The sequence below is a fragment of the Taudactylus pleione genome, unplaced genomic scaffold, assembly GCF_031769625.1.
Source record: "Taudactylus pleione unplaced genomic scaffold, aTauple2 ptg000040l, whole genome shotgun sequence".
NCBI lineage: Eukaryota > Metazoa > Chordata > Amphibia > Anura > Myobatrachidae > Taudactylus > Taudactylus pleione.
The window spans coordinates 4,889,682-4,914,683 of NW_028284442.1; the positions used below are offsets into that span (position 1 = coordinate 4,889,682).

The window sequence follows — 25,002 nt, forward strand, 5'->3', positions numbered from 1 at the left end:
AATTAAGTAACCCGTGCTTAGCCAAGGATATCTCTAAAACCTGAACTGTTGGGGAGCCTTGAGGACCAGAACTGGGAACCTCTGCCTTAGACATATATGGGGCAAGCGATCATAGTAAGCCGTAAAACATGGCAGTAGGGCCAGCCCATCTATGCTAAACCAACCTTTAACAAAATTCCACATGGCATTAGCGTCGACAACGTTTAGTGTGCTCTCAAAATTAACAATTGTAGTGTGTCCTTCCACCTCATGTTAGCATGCCGCGCTCCTGTCTGCAGCTACTCTCTGCCCATCCAATGAACTGATTGCGCATTCAGATCCACAAAGCACAGCAGACTTTGTAGGAGGAAGAGTTGGTACCACTGGTCGTGTGCAGCTGTTCTGTTCCAGCCCCAATACTGTGCTGCTATAATAAAATGGTATATACTAGTGATTATTTTGTGGCCATGATTTCTGCTGGCCTGAACAGGGAGAGGCGTTATTCCGGCCAACTGATAACCCCCATAAGTGTGCCACATTTGCAGCTGTTCATATGGGCAGTGCACAGCTACATTTTGCAAAACCATCCCAGTGGGCTATAGACGGAAAGAACACTTTTGAAACAAACATCAAATATGTGATAATGAGAATTAACTTTTACCAGAAACTTTAATAACATTTAAAAATACTTGAGGTATTTAGAAGTGTATGTAATTTAATTATCAAGATGTGTACAAAGAGGATCCCAACAAATCCTTGAAAATGTAGATGTGCTTAGAAAAAGATTCCCTGCGCGCAGCAATGATGTACATGGATTGTGCGTTTGTTTAATTGATTTTTAAAATCACATACAAAAACACAGTTCATGTCAGCGTGAATATGTCCTAAATGGTTGCTTCTATTCTTCTAAAATGGTAGTTAAAATAAAAGTTAATACCTAAGCATAGACGTTAATGGTTGAGATTTATAATTAGATTTGATATTCTAAAATACATTTGTTACAAATGGTGCTTTTTGCCTTAACTTTGCTTACCCATAAATACTGGAGATTCCAAATGCACTCCCATCGATGGGATCAGGAGATAAAGACTAGAGTGTTGTATAGTTGGTCTGATGAGTGATTATTATAATATTCATACGGGGTATGTTATATGTAGAATAGGAAAGGCTTTACTAATGACAGACATGTTAATAGGTAGAATTTTCAAATTGGTAATTACATAGTAATTTAATTTTATTTAAATTGTGACCTTATGCAGCTGACAGAGTGGAAAAATATATATGATTCTTCGTACCCTAACGAGATGGAATTGCCAGACCCATGGGAAGATCTCTTGACGGCTTTTCAGAAACTGCTGGTTATACGCTGCCTACGACCCGACAAGGTAAAAAGAAGAATATGGATTTTGCTGCATTTCTAGGTTTAACTGAATATATTATGCACATTTCTGTTGTAGGAAACGTGAACATGTTAAAAAATGTTTCCATCCTGTACAAAGCTGCTATCAGGCAATATATAAAATTAACCGAGATTAGAAAGACCTTTTTCTGAATTATGACATAAAAAAATTATAAAGTAAAAGAAAAATCAAACTAGTAAGTCAAACTGTTCTGACAACCAGATACTCATAAAAGCACTGGCTGGTCTGTAACTATAATAAATATGTAAATAGTTATACAATCATATACATGGCTGTAGAAAGCCTTGCTGGGCCCCAGTAATTTCGGGGGTGTGGACTAATGTAAGTATGCATGGCCATACCTCCTGAAATAATTAGCATTTGCTGCACCGCAAAGAGGTGCTGTGTGCCCCTCAGCCAATGGCAAATCCAGTGTGATTGCCCCCACACACACACACACAGCCAAAGGGGAGAAATCAACAATAGAGAACAAATCACGTTGTTACAGATTACCTATTAAAAATCGATTTCTCTGACAGTGGACAGGGGTGCTGAAATAAATGTGAATGTTCAGCGGTTGATCCTTTCTCTTAAAGAGCAGTAAAGGACAAAATGAAAATTTGATGTGCAAGCAATAGAAAATCTAAGTGAAATGAGCTTTCGACAAGAGAAAGCAGCAGGTCCCCTCACATCACGCCAGCTCCTCCTGATAGCGAAGATTGGCACTCACAAGCCCTCATCGCCTTTATTGTACTTTCCCAAAAAATATTACAGCAGGGAAGAAAGAGCAGATGTTGATTCCTAATATTTTAGAGCAAATCAGCAGTAACTCTGTCCATTATTGCCAAACTTTCTGTGGGGGATATTTGTGAGAAGTAAATAATTAGGTCAGATCTATTAAATGAGAGCAGAATTTCAACTAATATGAACAGACCTCAGACTGAGTGTCTTTGCCGTGTCCAATATGTGACTAATGTCAATAAATTAACTCCATGGGACATTCACTAAGCTGCAGAAATGACGAGGTACTGTGAAGCATCATGTATTTCCTTAAGCAAGGATTAGAAGCAAGTTCACATTTCCATTTGCTTCATTTCCATTAAAGGGTTTATCTTAACTAATTCATAGGAAATATATTATTGGCTTTTTTGCACAAATAAAGTGATAAGAAAGGAGAGCATTATTGTCCTAGGGGTGTCATTACCATAGGCACCAGAACCTTTGCATTCAAACTGCATATTTATTATGGAAAGCAGTTTGAAATCTATATTAGACAGGATTCATGCATACATAGGCATATCTATAATGGGTGCACTGCACACTCTGCACCCATACAATATACGTACCTCTCCGACCGGGTAAATGACATTGCCGGCATTTTCCCAAAGAACTGCACACACATAGTAGAGAAATGAACAGGAACATGGCGCGGGTGCTATGTTTCTGGGCGCATGTGCATTACACTTTGTTACAGTGCCAGATTTTACTTGGCAACTGCATCAGTGAGCAAAGAGTCTGTGTGCAGTGCAGTCTCGCTCTCAAGTTGCACATGCATGCATACTATACATGTATTTTTCATACGTTGCATGTACTGTATCTTATATATAAAATTCATAGTTTGTCTGGTTATGCATTTGGACACCCCTGCACCGATTGGGATAAAACCAACGCGAGGTGGTCCAGTTGGATCCTGGCCAGGTTTTAGGGGGGAGTTAGGGTTCAAGTCAGACCTTCCGTTTGGGTATGATGGGCAGATTTTTGACCCGGGGAGCCTGTTCTGAGCCTTCCACTTTATGGATTTGGATGAAAACTTCACAGAGTGGTAATATTGGATCCCAGGAGACACAGTGCCTGATTCAGCAAGGATCGCTGATGCGATCGTGGCTGGAATCGCGTACGCAGGTCTGCTGCGGAAGTATGCTAATATGTGCAATCACAAAGCACTCGCACAGACAACATGCAGACGCCCTCCTCTCGCACATCCGTAATCCCTTGCAATCCAGCCAAAACATTGGTAACATCGAAGTACTTTGGAGCCATTTGCATACTTACAGTAGGTCATACGCAGTGAGCACTCAAGCTGCATATGCCATCGTAGTAGCTAATTTATGCATGCTCCTGTAACGGTGTTCAAATGCACTGACATGTCTGCGTTTCTCCGATCACCCCCCGTCACCACCCCCAGATGCTCACTTCCTGTGAATCACTCTGCGATTGCTCTGCATGATCTCCGTGATCTCTGTGCGATCGCAGTGAGGCATTTGCGCACTACAATGCATACGCAGTACGCAACAATCGGCCTTCTGCGTACGTGATTGCATCAGCGAACCTTGCTGAATCAGGCACATACTATGGGGTTGAGGTCCCGGTTGGACCTCCCGTTGGTGTATGTTGGGCAGTACTTTGACCCAGGAAGCCTGTTCTGAGTCTTCCATTGGATGGATACGGATGAAAACTTCACAGAAATAGAAGACATGCTATGGGGTTGAGGTCCCGGGAATATTGGGCAGAACTTTGACCCAGGAAGCCTCTTCTAGGCCTTCCACTGGATGGATTTGGATTAAATCTTCACAGAGGGGTGACACGTGATATGGGATGCCTAATGGAGTGGTTGTGGTCCCAGCTGGACATCACAGCAGTGTGCGCCGGACAGAACTTTAACCCAGGGAACCTGCTCTGCGCCTTTCACTGGATGGATTTAGACGACATCACATAGTAAAATAATAACTTGAAGTTTTAAACCCAGGTACTTCATCTAGTACTATGTATATATCAAGCATGTTACATGGCATTTCGTTAAAAAAATGTATATCAATAGTGGAGTTAAGAGTGTTTTCCCCTGTGATAGATGCTACCATATAGTTTTACAGTTAGATGCCACCTCTCATAACTCCTGCTCTTGCCCTTGTTTGCCATGACACCTGGTCGTCTACTGATACAGCGTATATTTGGATCATAGTTGACCAGATTAATTGAAAACAAATTCGAAATTGTTTTATGTAGTCATTCAAAGCACAGTTGGAAATGGGACAGTTGATACTACAAATATTGTAATAAAGTTGTTATAAGGAAAGTTATTGTATATGCAATATATTTGACATTTGCAATTTGTTGATAACATTTCATATGTTTATTTTTGCTGTAAAAAGATTCTCAAACCAGTCATATAGTAATAATAATAATGAGCAGGCCGTAGTACTTTCTTATCTTAACATATAATTATCATTTTATTTCTTTACTGCTTCTTAGGTCATACCTGCAGTCCAGCAATTTGTTATCGATAAAATGGGCCCAGCTTACATAGATCCTCCAACATTTGATCTTCAGCGTAGTTATATGGACTCCACTTCGAGCACACCGCTGATATTTGTCTTATCTTCTGGAGCTGATCCTTTGGAATTACTGCTGCAATTTGCAGAAGAACAAGGTGATGGTAATTGTGCTACTTAACATGATACTCTTATCAAAACCTAAACTTGCATTCTGATGCATGCCTTATAGTCTAATGCATGGTGCCAAGGGGTAGCCAACCCAGTAGATCCACAGAGTGGTCCAAATGCAAAGTTCAGAAAAAGACATGAACTTACCAGACTTAAACAGCGCAATGAATTTTATTCAGCAAGTCCCATCATGCAGAGTACAATAGACGTTTCGGTCCCAGTGTGGACCTTTGTCAAGATAACTTACATGGGACTTACATGGGACATAAGTTAAATACCCACCACAAAACATATAACCACCCCCCCAACATATCAGTTAGCACACATGAGTATACTAGCTTACAAATGGAAACAATGCTGTTCACAGATATATTACGTTGGCCGTACAGCACAGCAGGTATGATATATCTGACAGATATATTGTGCACATCTACCTGTGTGTATGGGTGACCGACCAAACGACTGCATTATGCTGACTGAGGGAAACAGCGACAATGACATCACAACTGGATGGGCAATTTAAATGTCCACCTAGTTGTCATGTCTGACCGATTGGTAAGTGTGTAGGCTTGCCGAATCGGTTGCTCGGTCAGTGGGACGGTTGGCCGGCCACTGCGTCAGTCAGGTGTGTAGTCAGGTGTATACCCTGAATTAGACTTAAACAGCTTCCATGCATTACAGCAAAGTCATGTCTAAACAATGTCAGTCTATGACCTTCTAGACAACTGTCAGTTTTACATGGAAAAATTCTGCAACATAAGGAGGTGACAATTTTCCAACATTTTCAAATATACCATTTTGTCCTCATTATTGTAGCTCCTGTGAAATGTGCACCATCAGCACTCTCTGAAAGTATCTATGACCTATGCTATTATTATTATTAATAAATTATCTCCCCCCCATTTTTTTTATATATGAGCCAAAACATAATGACATGTGAATTAATTATAAAAGCAATAAACACAATAACAGAAGATAACCCACCTCTATAGAATCACCAAACTTCAGTTTACTTTGTGTTTCTCCTTTACTTAGGTGTTTCCTGTATTTTGGTAGTTAGTTGTACTTGTCACCTTACTTTTAGAGCAGATGCATACAGGACTATGATTTGTAACCTGCCGGGAATCGTTAGGTGATGTAGGTTCTTTTGTGTTATGTATACTTTTTTTTTACTCTTATATAAAATTTTATAGGCATACAGTTATTATCCTCATCCTACTGCTGTCAGAAATATGACAGGTTTTACAAATACATATTTTTATATATTTTACTGAAAGGATTCCTTACTAGGCAGACTATAATAGTCTGAATACTAGCAAAATACTCACTTCCTTGTCCTTTAGAAAAATAACAACATTAGTTAAATAAGCATGAGGACAATGCCTGATTTAAATAACCATAAATTACGGTGCTGTGAATAGAGAATTTATCCTTCAAAGTAAACAAAATGTGATGGAGAATATATATGTACAAAAAAAAAAAAACCACCACATCATTACCACAGTATTACAGAATGGGAAGCAAGAATAGTAGTCAATTACACATTTGTGTGATGGAAACACCATTATTTCTGACAAGCTGACAAGTTCCTGCTAGCTATTAGTGATAGAATATGAAAACAAGCCAAATAATCACATTTCAATTTAGTCGGAACAAACTATCATTTTAGAATTTCACTCTCCCCAAGTTGATCTTTTGTGTGCCTTTTAAAACATTACTCTCAGCTATATCCCTAAATTTGTCAAGGGTGTAACATTTTACCCCTCGTTATACCGTGCACATTTAGATGGGAATTCAGACTATGCTTTAAGGTTCTGCAGGTATGGCAAGAAGAGGAACTGGCAGATAATGTTCAGCTTACTATCAATTTGTTAGGCTGCTTATATTAGAATTGTTAACAGGTGACTGTATCTAGTATGTAGAAATCTGCAGAAGAAATTGATGGCAGATAATTGCCTATTGACTCGTTCACGATGTCCATTTTCTTATGTCACCCACAGGTTTTAGTCCGTATGAAAAGTAATGAGAAATAAATATCATCAGTAGATTTTCTTGAAGAATAAAAGTATCAGGTCTAACCGCCCTAAAATCATTAATTGCCAACTCTAGATGCTGAAAGCATCTACACGCATCAGACAGTGTATGAGCCCTGACTACACTAATTATAGAGAAAAGAATTGCATGCACCATGAACATTTCAGCTTGTGGTTGTTTCATGTATAAATCTTGCACTAGGGCTACATAGCAGCACAACAAAGTGCCAGCTATACTCAAGCAAATTTTACTTTCTGGCTCCCAACCTCCTACTGCTCCTGCAGATGATTTATTACGGGTGCACTGTTAATTAGTGTCACATTTTAAAGTATTAATAACTAATACATAATTTTAACAGCCAGCTGTAGGCAGAGTGGGGCGTAGGGCAAAAGGCAAGGTTAGGCAACCCTGTGTACATCCATACCAATTGTAAAAAAATCTTATTTACTTTACTTGTAAGGAAAACATAGATGAAGAAGGGGATGCTTACTAATCATTTACAGGTAGAGGGGGAGTGGATACAATTACCTATGGCAAATTACAGCGGGTAATAACGGGAGGTAGCATCGGGCTTTAACGCACGGGGCTATTCAATTAGCCTCCAGCATTTGCCTGATAGCCTTGTTACTGCACATGAAACACATGTTAACATAGGTTACTGAGCATTAATGCACAGGATCCGTGATAAGTCACGGACTCAGTGGCACATCTATAATGGGGGCAGGGTGTGCGGTGCACACGGGCCCCCGGGTCCTAAGGTGCCCCGCACCGCACACCCTGCACCCATATTATCTAAAACTCAGAAGTCCGTGGTCCCGTGTCGGGTGTCAGCGCTGCACAGAACACCGGAAAATGACCATGGACATTTCACTGGCATTCTGCGCTTGCGCAGTAAATTCTGGGCACCCTCTAGTGCCCAGAGTCTACTGACTCTGCGGTGGCCGACCAGCCGCCGGGGAGAGAGGAGGGGGCCAAGCACGGGGAATGCCCAAGGGGCCCCCTCCTCTCTTAAAACGCCCCTGCACAGACTTGTGCGTTAACTGGCAGTTATCACCTGATAACTGCACTGTTGACGGTATTTCTTCTCAGGAAAAGAAATCCTCAATAAGCGGTGAATACAGGCTGGCGATCAATTAGCACCAGTTCAGTTAACGGGGCTATTTGAATCCTGCTTATAGGCCGTTTAAAGGAACTTTAACCTCATCCCTCATTGGCTGCGACACATTATGCCGTTTTAACAGCCAAATTTATGCTCATGTGTTCTCCATTCTATTATCATTCCAGCTCTATTTAGAGATTATACTCACAAGATTCAAGTTCACAAATGCAATGCTAAATAGCATTTCCATAGTTATATCACAGAAAGTAGCACCTGTGCACCTTTTCTGCTCTGAATCTTGATTTATATGAAAGTTTGCCACGATTTTGCATTCACTGGGAATTTACAATACATCTCAGGCATGCTCAGTCGGCTGGCTAGCCATTCAGAGCTGTGGTTGCAAGGATGGAGAATATACATATTTTCATTTTATTAAAAATCTGTATAAATATTATTAGCAATGTGTAATTGGGGTGCATTACAGAGGAAATTGTCCCTGTGCTAGAGGAGAACAAATGTTGCCACTCTGTGGAATACTTTATTACTGCTTTTTATTTTTTTCTTGAAAGATAGCCCTTCCTCCTGTGTGCCTTGATCACATCTAGCATATTACAATGTAAATCTAAACATGATGCCTAGTTTGGTATTTAATGTCCAGATTCTGGTTTCTCCTAATACTCTGCTGGTCATCTATCTCCATTTGATCTTGGATTAATAAGAACGGTCAGCAGCTGCAGAATCGATGTTCAGTATTATTCCTGGTGACCAGCTTGTTTTCCTATAGAAGCAAGAGGTGCTTTCCCTTGCTGGCACTCCTCCAGCCCACAAACCCCAGCAAAACGTATTGCTACTCAGGGTTTCTGTGTTTCCTTTATTTGAGAGTTTACCATTTTTTTGACTGAAATTCTGTTTTACTTCTAGGAATGGGTGGTGTGAATCTTCAGACAATTTCACTTGGTCAAGGACAAGGTCCTCTTGCTCGACAAAAGGTTGAGAAGGTAAAATGCTTTCATATTACTGAACTATAATAAGGAAGGAACTATTTTAGCAATTGCCTGATGCCCTCTCCAGATTATCAACACATTGGCCCTTTTCAGTAAGACGCTACAACATCACACAGCAAGCGCTGGGGACCACTGGGAGTAAAAAAAAAAAAAAAAATGGTAGTTGCTCAGATCAGCTTAATTGCATAACACAGGTGCTTGTAAAGGGCGGGGTTTACACTGAACACAGAAAAAAAAGAGATTTGCCCCCCAGCACACTGCAGCAAAAACAATACTTAAATCCTATATGATAATAGCGATTCAGAGGTATTAGTTACATACATTTGCAAATACAGTATATGAATAAGCGCCAGGCCAATCTTCAAGGCTCCTCTATACTGGCGTCCCTAGCATTAAGGGGTTCACGTCCGAAAAGCAAGGCACCCCGAAAAAATTCCAACCAAGGGCCATCCCCAGGGCATCACACGAAAAAGGGAAAAAGGTGATAGTGAAGTATAAAGAAAAGATGTGTAAGTATAAATCAATAAGTGTTAATGAAATGAGAAAGAATTAAAATGACACAAATAATATACAAACAAATAGAGAAGTGATAAAGGTATTCTATGTGAATTAAGTGGTGATGCCATGAGAAAGGCCCAGTCAGAACCCCCCCGGGGGCCCCACTCCCAAACGCTCACCCCAAAATAATTATTGCTACATAATGGTAGCACCCACTCTGGGTCATATAATTACAATTGATGTACTGCATGATAACAGTACATATAAAAGCTGAGAGGAGGATGTGCTGATGCTTATAGTGCCATGTGGAGGTTTTTTGGGGTACCTCCAAGGTAAGTTAGCTCTCAGCTTTTATATGTACTGTTATCATGCAGTACATCAATTGTAATTATATGACCCTGGGGGGCGCCACTGAGCCGCCTAAACAAACAGACTGTGTGACAGTATGACAGACACAAGACCTATCAGCCCAGACACTGCTCCCAAGCTCCCGAGTCCCGCAGGCCGAATCAACCAACCCCTTCCTTCCCCTCCACTATAGGTGAGGTCCAGGAGCGGCAGCGGTGGCTGCAGTGAGGAGCAACCAGAGCCGGATTAAGGGGGGTGCAGGGGGCACGACACCCCGGGCCCTCTCTCTCAGGGAGCCCCCAGCCTGGCCATTGATTTGAGCTGCTGGGGAGTCATGACTGTCACTGCACTTCTCGGGCTGTAGAAGCCAAGGGACATGGAGTTGGGGCAGGGGGCGTGGCTACACGGCACTGTCAGGCCAGCCCACTGAGCCCAGCAGCGTGGACGAGACAAGGGGATTGTGGAGCTACTGTGCAGACCAATAATGTACTAATATACCCTGCAAGGTGAGAGAGGGGGGGGGAGGAGACACTGTATTGTATGTATGTATGTATGTGATTGTATAATTGTGACTGTATTTATGCATGTACAGTATGTGTATAAGTGTGTGGCTGTGACTGTATGTATTGTGGTGAGAATTGCTCACATTCTGGTGGTATCAGCTCCCTCCAAGGAAATCTAGAGTGAACCCTGTCCAGTTGCCAGCAAGGGAGGTGTGGAATTCCATGTTTTCACAGTTGCACAGGCCCAGCTGCAACTCATCCCTGAGCAGCACAGGAAGGTTTTAAAACTCTCACACACCTGTTGCTCATGGCCCTGATGCTGACTAGCATACAGGTAGTAGTTACAGTGTTGTAGTGGCATGGTCCAAGGGCTATGCTGGGAAAGCATGGCCAATTGTGGCTACAAGCCACTGCTGAGTGCTAAGCACAAGGAGTGCTGGAAACTTTTATGCTGTTTGCTTATTTTCTGTTATGTAGCTGTGTGTGCTAAGGTGCACTTATGCTAAGGTGCAGTGTTTGCTGCCATTAAAAGACACTGCTTTACCAAGTACCTGCCTGTCTGGAGGACTCATTTCAACTTCCGTGTTACAGTATGTAAGTGTGTGTCTGTGACTGTATTTATGTATGTTTGCATAAGTGTGTGTAAGACTGTGGGCGGGATGCATCAAGGGGAGAAATGCAGTCAAACCCCGAAAATGCAGGTCTGATTGCATTTCTCATATGTATCAAGCCCCAGAAAGCAATGCACTCCTGGACTTGGTTGTGGTGGGTAACGCCTTCTTCCTGATGCATTACCCATAGAAACCTATGGGCATCTCTCTGCAGAGTGCTGTGAGAGGAATCCAATCAGATCCCTCCCAGCAACCCCGCGGCTTGTGCGTCCTTCTGTGCATGACGCCAGAGGGGCTTCTGGGTCATAGACCGGGAAGTCCCTCCATCGCCTAGGGCCACTCTTATCGACAGAGCGGTGATCGTCATGTTATTAAAGTAAAATAATTGTGAAGTCCGATCAACTTACTTCCAAAGTCCAAAATATTTATTCGCACAAAGAAATACAAAGAGCACTGCCCATGCCCATACAATGCGCATGCGCGGTTGGCACCAACACAAGGCTTCAATTCTGAACGCACTGATTTGCAGGGTCAGTTTGGTACAATTTGTATACAGCAAACAATATAGGAGTAACCTTAAAAACACATATTATACTACACAATAGGTTACAGGTAAAAACATGCAACTGGTCGAGCTTTCAGCTGTCTTCCTGAGTCATGGTAACCTCTTGCTTGTCATCATTGTTGTATCCATGTGTGCTCAGGGCCTCAGGCGCTCGCCACTCAGAGCGGCAAAGTGGCAGTTAACAGTTTACAGTTCAAAACAGGTTCTTATAGAAAGCATATGCATTTACCAAACAAGCAATGTTGGATAAAACAAATGATCACAAATCTGTAATCACTAGCACACTCTTATGTTGGAAATTGTGAAACATTCGTAAAGAATATAAACACTAATATATACTGTAACAATGTAAAGATATTGAAAAGCGATATTTAAGTATATGGAAAATATAAAATATGATTTAAACGTACAGAAAGTTGTTTATTATTGTACTGCATTCAGTTTTGGTATTTGACAATGCATACCGGCGTTACCAACGCCAGCATGCACGCGATGACCAGCGGAATACATTGCGAGTGCGATGCGTCATGTGTACTCATACCCTGTGTATGAGTGTTTGTGACTGTATTTTTATATGTATGTGTTTGTATAAGTGTGTGACTGTGTGTATGTGTGACTGTATTTATATGTGTGTGTATAAGTGAGTGGCTGTATTTGTGTATTAGTGTGTGACTATGTGTTTGTATTAGTGTGCTACTGTGTAAATAAGTGTGTATGTATGCGTGTAAGTGTATGTATGTGACTATGTATGTGTGTGACTATATATGTGTGGATATGTGTAATGATGTATTTGTATATATGTGTTACTGCTCATATGTGTATGTGTGACAGTATGTATGTATATATGTGTGACAGTATGTATGTATGTGTATATGTGTGTGACTATGGACAAGATGTACTAAAGGTAAAATGCGGTCAAAACTCTGAAAGCTGCTGTTTTCGGATGTTTGACAACATTCCCCATACCATATGTATTAAGCTCTGGAAAGTTTTGTACCCTATAGACAATGCCTTTTAAAGATGGTGTTGCCTATAGAAGCCTAGGGGCTTCTTTTCGCATAACTTCCCAGGGATCCAATAGGATCCCTCCCAGGCCTCTTCGGCCATGCATGAGCAGTAGGACTCTGTCCTTTGCTTAAATAATCACAAATCTTCATGCATATGGCATTAATAAACGCCACTGCATACGGTAAGTGTTGGGATGTATCACATACAAAATGCCATGCCCTACAGTATGTATGTATGTTTGTATGTATACCCCCTCAACCACCCCAATATTGACGGGACTGTCCTGCATTCCAGGGGGAAAGGTAGGGAGGTCTTCGAGGCTGGGGAAGCGATTTACACCCCTTCAGTGTGATATCCAGTGTGATGTGTGGCCATGCCCCCTTTCCATGTGTGCACCAAAGGCTTGCGCATAAGAACATGATCCCATGTCCCAAAAGGTGCTCTTTAGGGCCCCCCAGTCTTAAGTGCCCCAGGCATCCCAAAGCCTTAATCCAGCTCTGGGAGTGAGACAGCAGCGCAGGAGAGCCCACACCCAGCTCAGGCATAACATGAGGTAGTAATAGCACATAAGTTCCTTATATTTCAGTGTTTGGAACAATGGGGTGTGTGTGCATATGTAGCTGTGTGCATATATGTGGTTGTGTGTGTGTGCATATGTGGTGTGTGCATATATGTGGTTGTGTGTGTGTGCATATGTGGCTGCACACTGGCTGCGACTGGAATGGGGGGGGGGCAGTCGGCTGACATTTTGCCTAGGGTGCCAGGAAACCATGCACCGGCCCTGAATATCCCCCATATAAATTGGCAAGTTAAAAAAAATAGAGGAGAACCCTTTCAGGCATCTTTTGCTGCACCCTGTATGGCCAATAACTGCAACAATATGGTTAAAAGATGATTTTTACAAAAGTCAGTCTGGAGAGCCCTTATTTCAGAATAGTTGTCGATGATAGGTGCTAGCAGGGCCGTAACTAGGGGTGTGCAAGTGGTAGTGCCACACAGAGCACTGGCATCTGGCAAGCAGGGTGTCTGAAATGCAACCCTGCTGCCAGGGTCGCTCCAGACATGCAGCCGGCAGCCTGTACAGCAACCTGGAGCATCCTGTTGATGCTGTCCTTACCAGGCGCGTCAAGAATGACGCCGGGCCCGGGTGAATGAGGGCGTGGTCTAATTGTAGGAGACGTGGCCACGGCCTCCTTAGGGGAAAAATAATAAAAACAATATTTTTGCAGCGCCACGAAGGAGAGGGGCGCTGTGAGCCCCCTGAGCCTAGAGCATAGCCAGTGGGGGGCGCGATCAGTGTGATCGCTCTCCCCACAGGCATAGGAGACTGCTGCAGCTGCTTCTCTCAGTGCAGCCCAGCATACAGCTGGTCCTTACCTCGGCATGTCGTCAAGCGGACTGGGGGCATGGCCAGCACAGGGCTCCGGGTAACCCTGTTATGGCTCTGGGTGCTTGTATAAAATTAATGGTTGCAGCATAATCATTTTGTACAATAAATGTCCACTGACAAACAAAAAAACTAAATAGTGGCAATAGGTATACCAAGGTGGATTTAGTTAAAAGACAATTTGCCATGTTTAATTGTTCAGCTGCAGTGATCCTATGAACATCCTATTTCCTGTATGCACACTACCTAATTATTGTTCCTATTTGAATGATAAAAGTCCCTAAAGATCCTTGAGGTGACATTTGAAATGTACAATGTCAGAGTAATCTCTGTACACACTACATTTGCCGCACAATATCAGCTCATTGTTGCCGACATACGTACGCCATGCAGCAGTTCAGATCTTAGGAACAGATCCGACTGCTTTTGAAAGGATTGTTAGCTCCAGGTGCTGTATACACAATGTGCAACAATCGGACCAGGCAGCCGAGAATTAGCAGTTTGGCAGTTTTGCCGGACTATTGTACAGTGTGTACCCCACTTAAGAGTTTACAAACACCCCAGTAAAATTAGGTTTGTGGTGCAACATGAAATTCACATTGTAGGAAGGAACAGTAACATAACACTCACAGGAGTGTTCTCTCTTTTGTGGGAGTTTCACTTCCTTTTTCTAAAAGCTCTTTCAATTTATGGTACCTTTGAGCTGTTAAAAATTTGGATTTGCTCTATATTTATAATGGGTCTCCTTCTGGACTTTCTAGTTGCATATGTATCAGATGCATAGGGCACAGCAGTGCATCAAGGATATACATATATATACACATCTGAATAACAATTAAAGCATTATATATGTATGTATAGTTTGGGTATGGGATGCCGACGCTCAGGATCGCGGCTGTGAAAATCTTGATGCGGGCATCCCGACTGGGTTACAATCCCGACGCCTACAGGTTTCCCTTCCCCTCCTTCCCCCAGGCTAACCCTAACCCTCCTCCCCCGTAGCCTAACTCTAACACCCCCCACTTAGTGCCTAACTCTAACCCTCTCCCTAACACTAATACTTATCATCGGGATAAAGGTGGTTGGGATGCTGATGCAGAGTTTCTGACTGGTGTAGGGATTCCGTCGCCGGCATTATGAGTGGTCGGCATCCTGACCGCCAGGATGTCCCATATGTATATCTCTCTACACCCATAGGATCATGTACATCTCATTATATTGTTCCTTTTACAATAATATATGTTGGCTTTAAGATAGTATATAAACTTGCTTGCAGTTGTGAATCTTCCTTACTGTATGATGTTATGCTCATAACTTGTGTAGTGTCTCCTACTTTTTATCTCTCATAAATATTTTACAAAGAATTTATACCAAAAGGCCAAGCGTCTATTATTTCTTCCCGAAGACACTCATTTAATAGCCATTAAAATGCAAATACATCTATGATTTTTAAATCATGAAAATTAACATTAACAGTTGGATGATTGATTAAAGGTCACAGAGACTGTATAACTTAATTTTCTGGCTAATAATTGTGTTTACGTTTTCTCCAGATTGTTTGGGATTCACTATTCATTTTATCTGTTGACAAGTGAATAATATGCTTAATAACTTGTGTTCCCCAATTTGGGTGTTATCTTGCAGGCAGCAGAAAGTGGCACATGGGTTGTTCTCCAAAACTGCCATTTAGCTACTAGTTGGTTCTCAGAGCTTGAACAAATCTGTGAAGAAGTCATTACAGATCCAGAACAGACCAAATCCGGCTTTCGCTTATGGCTGACCAGTTACCCCTCAGGCGACTTTCCTGTGTCAGTCCTGCAGAATGGAATAAAAATGACCAACGAACCACCAAAGGGACTAAGGGCAAATTTGCTAAAGTCATACCTCAGCGATCCAATTTGCAATCCATCTTTCTTTAATGGCTGTAACAAAACACAGGTAGGTTTCCTTTACTGTATCAATGCACTCAACAAGCTCATTAGTACATAGGGCCAACAGTTACATTGTTCCACTAGACAATAGCATCATTGCATTCAATACATTAATAGTTTTGCTAAAGACTTGCACATTTGTCATTTCCAAGTAATAGGTAGTAATTTATTTAACTAATAAATCCCTCTGCTGTCGGCATTTAAAAAGCTTAGTATAAAATCTTCGGCAAAATTGCTTTGTTATAAGAAAATTATATTGCTTTAGTAAAAGTATTATTTGAAATGATAAAACTACAGATGTGTGCAGACCCCGTGTTATGGTTTTGGATCTGGATTAAAGTTCGTGTTTTGGTTTTGCAAAACCACCCTCAAATGTGTCTGAATCCAAAACCCGAGTTCCGTTTTTAAATCCGAGTTTCGAACCGGGACTCTGGACCTGATTCAGCTTTGGAAATAGAGTGAGATTTAGCACTTAACTGATCATCTTGGTGAAACCATGCTGCACTGCAGGTGGGGCAGATTTAAAATGTACAGATAGATTTAGATTTGGGAGGAGTGTGTCCAAACTGACATCTAAAGTGCAGTGTAATAATAAAGCTGTGCAGTATTTGTGGGCTACATACAAAAGCAGCCAGTATTTACCCTACATGCAAAAAAATTGTATGTATTTGCACCCCTTGTATTGCAACATGGTTTGTCCAGGTACAAAGAAAAGAAATATGCCCTCGCTCGAATTTACATGTATGTAACATGGCACTAACTGGGTGGCAGTATTACTGCCATTCATGTAAGCAAAACCAAAAGACGTTTGTTATTGGCATTAACAATATTGTACTGCAATTCTGTGTGTATCATACATATAAAAGCATAGGATTTTGTTCATATTTTGATTAAAACATTTAAGCTTGCAGTCCGTTGTCAAGGGACGACATATATCTGCAAGTCCTACACTAGCATATATGCCAAACACATCATTACATTTGCAGTTAACTAATGCTGGCCATACACCTGCACGATTTCGGGCCGATTGCCTGATTTTCAACGAGTCTTACGATGTATCCTGTGGAAATCGTGTATTTTTGGATCCGATGCTCGCTCCCGCAGCTCCTATAATCGGATCGTATGACCTGATGTGCAGCACATATGTTCCATCCTATCGTGTGCAGATCGTACCATTTATTTTGTGCATGCGATGCATCATGCGGCAATTCATGTAATTTCAATGACTTTTTCCCTGATGACCACGTGAGGCACACGATCGAATGTATAAGATCGTGTGCTTTGAAATACAACAAATATGCAGCCGGGAGCTCCGGGGAGTCGGATGGTGGATCGGATCTGATTCTGGTCGCGCAGGTGTATGGCCAGCATTAAATGCACTAACTGAGAGTTGTTAGTAGCTCTATTGACTTTAAACTATTCTTTAAACTTATGGTTTAAAGAATAAGTGTGAGGTATTACAAGAATAAAATTGCTTTGTGTTTATTTTGGACTAATAGTCCATGTGCTGCAGTTAGTCATCTAAATCACAGGTATGGTCCTTACCCGTACAAACTCTTTTCTGTGACATCATTGCTTTGTCACAGAAAAGTTTTTGTTAAGTTTTGGATTTTCCCATGAAAGACTTTAGGGTTTGTGCACGCATATGTGTAACAGGACCAGATCAAGATTTTTGCGGACCCCAGGGATACTAACCTGTAGGGGCGCCTATCAATATAATTGTCAATAAAATATGCTGGTGATGCTATTAAAAAGTAAAATGTGTAAATACTGCCAGCACCACAAATGTATTAAACACACTGTAGTGCCCCAATTTACATTATGCCATACAGAAACCCCAGTTCACATATACCACAGTGCCCCCCACGCTGATGATGTAGACTCGGCAAGTCTGGTAGGTAGCACCTCTGGCAGCACTGGGTATTAGTGCCCAGAGAATAGAGGAGACAGTACGCAGAGCACACGCCCCCAAAAGCCATGAGTTGTTGGCCCAGTACCAAATCAAATTATTCATGGTCAATGCGAAAGGCAAAACCAGGAACAAACAGGAACGCAACTCTGTCCACCACCACACAACTTAACCTAAGCATGGCAGATTAGCACAATTGACTTAATTTAATAATTTTAGCTGAATTTCTCAATTATAAACTTTTGGCCTAGGGGTATCATGAAAAAAATGCTTATACTATAGGGCGCCATGATTCAATAAAGTTTGGGAACCACTGTACTACAGACTTATTGGATTTGTTAAAGAAGGAAATCTGCAAGTGAATGCTATGATAAAATGTTAATGTTACTTGTTTATTACATATATTGACAGTTAACTGTCAAAACTATACTTGAAATATCTAGGCATATTCTAACATGAAGAAATATTTGATGACGCTATAGATAAAATTAATGTAGTTTTGGAATCCTGACAGTAAATATTGAAATAGTGACCTTTGAATGTATAGCTTTGGTTATAGGAATTGGCAGGATCCACGCTGAATACATAGGAAGAGACTATTAATTTTAAGGAACAAATCCGTTGTTTTATACTCCATCGTCAAACTGTCAACGCAAATGATAGTTCTTAAAGTAGGGGATATTCTCTTTTCTGCCATACTGAAAAATCTCTTGACATGTATGTCAACAAAAATCCAGTCACATCACTCAGATTTTTCATCTTCCAGTTTATTTTGTTGTATGTCTGCTGCAGTGTAACCTTGTCGTAGTTGAAAGATAGTTGAACTATTGCAAAAATATCCTGCACCGTGTAATGACTTGTTCAATATGTCAGCGTTCTAGTTTCATAAATGTACAGCATGATGTGGTTGACATTTCATTTGTCATTCCAGCAAGTATAGTGAAGTGTACGCTTATTGTGAAGTTTATTATTATATTGTTTACTTTTTAAATGCCTTAAATTCAGATCTACATCAACAATACAATATTCATAGAGCTCATATCTCACTTAAAATATTAAAAGGCAAGTAGGCTTTATTTTGTTATGCTGATGTTTTGGTTTTCATTACCCAAAACATAATAAACAACAATACTATTCATACTAGGAAATGCTGCTAAAATAGAGAATAGTTAGAACAAGCACATGAACCTTACAGACATGTTGGATTATGTACTAATATTTTTATAATATTTTTTCAATCCAACAACTATAATATGCATAGGTTACATGTATGCACATTTCTCTATTGCAATATTGTGGTGCATTAATACTTCCTACAGTGCATTTTTGTTATTATTACAGATGCCCAGAACCCCCCCCCCCCCCTTCTATTGCCGCTATTGCCACTAAAAGTTTGCAAGGGTAGTTGAGAGATACCCACTTGTACTCCTAGGATCTGAAAGAGAGGCAAATCAGTTTCATATGATGTTGGAATCTCGCCTATTTATATTTGTAGTGGCTCTCATTTTAGTTTCAGGAGTGGATGGGAGAACATATTGTAGAATAGACTGTAAGCTCTCACAAACCGGCCAATGTGTGCTGCTGTCTATCTTACATCTCCCCCTCCTTCATCAACCTTGTTCTGTTTTTATGTTGGATTATATTTTGCATGATTTGCCATTTGGTAAAATTTTATTTCATGCTTCATAAGGAGTAAAAAAAACTGGTGTTAATTTCTGAAAATACAAAATGATCTGAAAAAAACAAGGCAACTTTTTAATTCTGGGCATTTTATACAAAGTTTCTAATACTGATGTTGGCGAGAGAAAGGGTTAATCATACTATGTATTTGTCACTGTAGTATATATGAATGCGCTGCTCCATCCCCTAGTAGTACCAAATAAGTAAACAGCTGGGTTCTCCTAATCTCTCCAAGGGTTTCATAAAGCTAATTCTTCCATGAGAGCTAGGCACACTCCTTATTTATTTATATTATACCTATATATTACGCATCAATTTGCAGAGAATGATTAATCACTCTTCTTGTACAAGGCAGTAGGTGGTTGTTCATTCCCAGAAATTAAACAGAGAAGAGCAGATGTAAGTGCCTACAATTGGTTCTACTTGGAAATATTTTGGAGTTTCACCCCCCAGTCTACATTTTCCTGGGTGACTGGTTATGCTGCCTGTGTCATTTTCTTAAACTGCCATTGTAATGCCTATCTGGGGATGCTGTTCCCATCTGTTTTACTTTCCTCCAATGCCTTTCTTTATAATAGAAAGATGTAAAACTGCCTTGTGGCTAGTTATTTAAGCTATTAAATAGGCAAAATTAAAAAACAGGTCACTGTATGTACTGGACAGAACAAACTAATTTCCAATCAATTTCTATTCAATTCTGGATGTAGGTACCATTCTCAGCCATAAAACTGCAGCCAGTGTTTCTCATGATGCTGGCAGATGATTATACATAGACTATAAGCATTAATGAAGAGTATAAACAAGGGCATATCTATAATGGATGCAGGGTGTGCAGGGCCCACACCGCACAGCCTGTACCCATATTTTCTAATACTTACCTCTCCGAAGTCCCACGTCGGGAATCGCAGTCCTGCACAAAACACCTGGAAAATTGTCGCTGTGGCCATTTTCCTGGGATTTTGCACATGCGCAGTGGGAAAATTGCTGTGAAAATGGCGGCAGCACCATTTTCCCGGTGACCTGCGCATGTGTAATGTAAGTCTGGGAACAGACTAGTGCCCAGGGTCTACTAATGTGGCGCTGCACTCAGTGCAGTGCTGGCTGTTGGAGACAGAGGAGGGGGCCCCTGATGGAGACTGCACACGGGTCTCCTCCTCTCTTAGTATGCACCTGAGTATAAGTAAATATAAATACAAGTGTAAGAACAAACCAAAAACAGCCCACTTAGGGCCCCATTTATTAACAAGACATAACTGCTTTAGCACTTGCTAAAGAGGTTATGGCAGCCTTTCAATATTTAACAAGCAGCGGTGATCTAAGATTACTGCTGTTTGTCAAATGCAGGATTTTTATGGGGGGGTTTATATATATAAGATAAAGTTACAGTACCCAATTTGGGGACGGGTACAGGATGCTGGCGTTCGGTATCCCGGCGCTGGCATCCCAACAGGTTAGGATTCTGACACTTGTTGGTAGGTATCTTAACCCTTCCCCACTCCCTACCCTAACCCTCCCTCCCCTGTGCCTGAACCTAACCTCCCCCTAGTGCCTAACCCTAACCCCCCCTCCCCCAACCCAGCTACTTACCTTTGGGATTCCAGCAGTCGGGATGCCAGTGAAGGGATTCTGACAAGTCCCGGGATTCCGGCGCCAGCATTCTGAACGCTGAAAGTTTCTTTCCTGTAGTGGACCAAATGCAAATATCAATTAAATAATGAAAATAGTCTGCAGCTGCCACAGCATAAACTTGTATAGTACCAGTGGAAGGGATAAAGACACTCTCTGCCAAGCAAAATGGCTGCCGATCATCATCGTCATCAGCAGCCGCAGCAGTGCCTGTTTGGTACCAGGGGCTGAGCACCCGAGAAATATATGTCTTCTGACAGACGCAAATATGTATGTGTTGTAGTCTGGATTAATCCATTTAATGTATTTGGCCTACCCCTCTGTTCTGCCTTTCTAAGCGCAAGGCATTTAAGCGTAAGGAGTCGTAAGTGCAAAATGTGACCCAATCTGCATTTTGTGCGCATGTGCAGTATGACATGAATATTTTATACAACAAAATACACTTAGGTCCAACTTACATTAGCCCAGTAATAGCCTTCTTAAGAAAGGGCAATTACAAGCTGTAGATATATGTGAGGAGGACAGACAGTAGTCTCTACTGATGTGGGGAAGAAACAATTCCCAGTGCTGTGTAGTTCTATTCATGTATATTGTCCTTTCATTTCAATTTACTCTTCAATTCAATGAGTTTCAATGGGGTTTCTATATGTAGAATACAAGTCCACTGAAATGTATATGCTATTGAAAAAATACAGGACACTGAAGATTAAACTGCTTGTATTAAAGTCTAGTGGATATACAGTATGGGATGTAGTCAGCATCCCAGCAGGGTTAGGGGAGGGTTAGGGTTAGGCACTAAGGTGGGATGGATAGGTTTAGGGAGCTGGGAGGGCAAGGTTAGATTTAGGCACTGGGGGGGGGGTTAGGTTCAGGCACCTGGGAGGGATGGGTAAGGGTTAGGGTTAGGTGTAGGGAACTTACCTTCCTGTGTCGGGATTGTGACTCTCGGGATGCCACTGTCGGTATTCTGACAGCCAGCATCCCATACCCAACCCATACAGTATAGTGGTTATGCTCCATCATAGAGATCAATATGTTGTAAACACAGTACCACACTGTAAATGCATACAAGTGTGCAAATAGAAGAGAATGGGTTTTATTTTTACATTAATTTGTATGCATTGCACTTGAGTTGTAAAATACATTTCATGTGTATAGCTGGATTGGCAGCGGGTAATTAGCCGTAGAGTTCAACAGTTAGCAGGTTTTCATTTACAGTATGAATTGCACTGTATGCGCCCTGCAGAACTCCTTGGGTTTGCCCTAAAATGCTTCACCTTGCCTTGCCCTACTTTATGCTCTGTGATGTAAACATCACATCAAATGTTCATACCTACCAACATTTTGATTGGTGTTACCAGGACACGTGCACACAAATGAAGTGCACATGAAAACGGGACATAGCCCATGGTATGCCCTTTTACGTATTACATTGGAGGCGTGGCTATACGATTAACCCATTACACATCATGCTGGGGGCGTGCTAAGCGCTTTTCTGAGCTGCTGGGCTGCCCTCAGCAACTATCTTTTTGGGATGGCCATCAGTGGGGTGACCATCAATGGGCCCATTGATGGCACACAAACTATCTATGGATATATGGTGAACCATCAATGGTTTGAACCCCCTCGATGGTCACCTCTGCTTTGGGCACGCAAGTCCGCGGACCAATGAAAATTGGGGGCGGACATAGTGACTGCCAGGGGAACCCAACGGCTCCTGCTCATCCATTGATGGCAGAGAACCACTGCTTCTCTGCCATCGATGGCAAAAGTAGTTGACATCAGCCCGCAACCATCAATGTTTTTTAAACATTAATGATCGATGGCCAGTCTATCTTCACTGTTTAAATGCTGCATGCTACTCTGCTATGCAGAGCAGCAGGAGAGATTGTGACTTCCCAACCCTTCCCCCACTGCAAGACACTGTGGCTTACGGATGGGAAGGAGGGACAGTGCCTGAAAATCAGGATAGTTAGGAGGTATGAAAGTCCAACTCCAAGCTGATAAATAGTTTTGGATTTGCAGTTTGTGGCAGAGTTACATCTAAAATGACCCATTAGATAAAGTGTGTTACTGAGTATATCTTGCCATCTACACAAGGTAGGCAGAGGCTTCTATTCGTGAACTTTACCATTTTTAATATCAGCAATGTTTGATGATGTTATTTCCAACCACGGGTAAAATAATACATGGTAATGCAACATTTACAATTATGTGGCCTTGCAAAATGCATAGTAATTCTGCTAAAGAGAAGTCACAGCTATAATGAGAAAGTTATAGACACAGTAATTGTGCACTTGGGGCATCTTGGTTTTTATGAGCATAATATAATTAAACTAGTGTATCTGAGTTGTGGACTTACTTACAGTAAATAACATATTTGGAAAAACGCATTAAAAACTAACTTTGCTATTACAGGATTGCAAATAAAAGGTAACAATATGGAATGTGTTTTTATTGCTATCTCAAGGTAAACTTGATAAAGATCTTCTTTGTTCCTTATGCTGGGTACACACTGGCAGATATATTGGCAGATCAATTTATTGGCCAATATATAGCGTGCCTGTCAGCCAGTGTGTACCAGCGATATGTCTGTGAACTACATCGTTCACAGACATATCGCGTCGGCTGTGCTGCACAGCCAATGGCAGATATATCTGCAGACATACAGTATCTGTCCATCGTGCTGTGTTTACGGGCGGTCAGCCAACCACCTGTACACTTGCAGTGGCAGCTGCAGGGAGGGGGTCCCGTCATGACCCCTGGCCAGCGGGACCTGCGGCCAGATGACAGATGATGGTTGTTCAGTGTATATAAACTAGAGAAGTGCGCCGACCCCCGTGTTTTGGATCTGTATCTCCTTGTGTTTTGGATCTGGATTTTTTTTTTTTACCAAAACCGCCCCTTGCCTGTTTTGGTTTTGGATCTGTATTTTTTTTTTTAATTTATAAAGTAGATTAAAATCACATAATTTGTGGGTTTTTTTTGTTCCTACAGTATTATTAATTTCCACTCGTTTCCAGTCAATTTTAACCAGCTCACAAAATTGTTTTCATCCGGTTTAGGCCCGAAACTTGCACCAAGCTAGCTGGCTGATTAAGCTAAGCAGCAGCAGTGGGCAGCACAAACACGCAGCAGTTCAACTTCAAACATGGCACATCAGGAAACAAATGTTTTTATTATTCAAGAGGCCTGAGGGAGTTGGAGTATGTATGTAGTTGAAGGCAGGGACAGGAAGGGTTGATTGGTAGTAAATTTTGAAATTCATTTTTTTATTCTGAAGCAAATTTTTGAGGGAGGAGGGGTGGCATTTACAAAAAATATTTTTCTCATTCACATCAGTCCTTGCCTCAGAATAATCCTTGAGTGCTATGCCTGCTACTGCTGGAAGTGGATTTTCATCCCAGAAGGGGACCAAGAAGACTACTAGTAGTGCTTTCAAAAAATAATGGACTGTTATTCAATCCTTTGCAAAGATTCCCTTCACTAGAAAAGCATTTTGCAACATGTACAGGGTCATTAAAAATACCTTAATTAGCGGCCTCCAAAATGCTGTTGTACCCACTGTCCACTTAACCACAGATATGTGGACAAGCTGAGTAGAGCAAAAGCAAGATTAAGGTTTAAGTCTTATGCTGTGTCTTTCTTTAGAATCCTTGAGCGCTATGCCTGCTGCTGCTGCTGCTGCTGGGAGTGGATTTTCATCCCAGAATGGATGAAGATGTTGTGTCTTTCTTCCCAATGGACAGAGATCTGAAGAGATGCAAAGAGCTGTTGGTAAGCAAATTGTCAGCTCAAGTGGCACATGATGCAGCAGTGGCTTCTCCTTCAGTTTCTCCAGCAAGTGCATCTGCCGAGAAAAAACAAAACTTTCCCCAAAAAAACCCACTGGTGATGCAGATGAGTCAACACAACCAACTTTTTTTGTCTTGTGCCCAGGCATGAGAATGGGCTTTTCCTTATCATGGGCAACAAGTGTT

At 41.5% G+C, this 25,002-nt stretch overlaps 1 protein-coding gene across 1 annotated transcript in view; it reads left to right on the forward strand.

Moving 5' to 3' along the window:
* Positions 1-25,002, forward strand: part of LOC148538322 (dynein axonemal heavy chain 3-like) — a 1,025,530-nt gene that overhangs the window by 953,702 nt on the left and 46,826 nt on the right. Inside the window, exons 54-57 of the mRNA XM_088455384.1 lie at positions 1,239-1,364; positions 4,629-4,806; positions 8,874-8,950; positions 15,521-15,814. Coding sequence (XP_088311510.1) covers positions 1,239-1,364; positions 4,629-4,806; positions 8,874-8,950; positions 15,521-15,814 — 675 coding nt within the window. The remainder of the gene's footprint in view (positions 1-1,238; positions 1,365-4,628; positions 4,807-8,873; positions 8,951-15,520; positions 15,815-25,002) is intronic.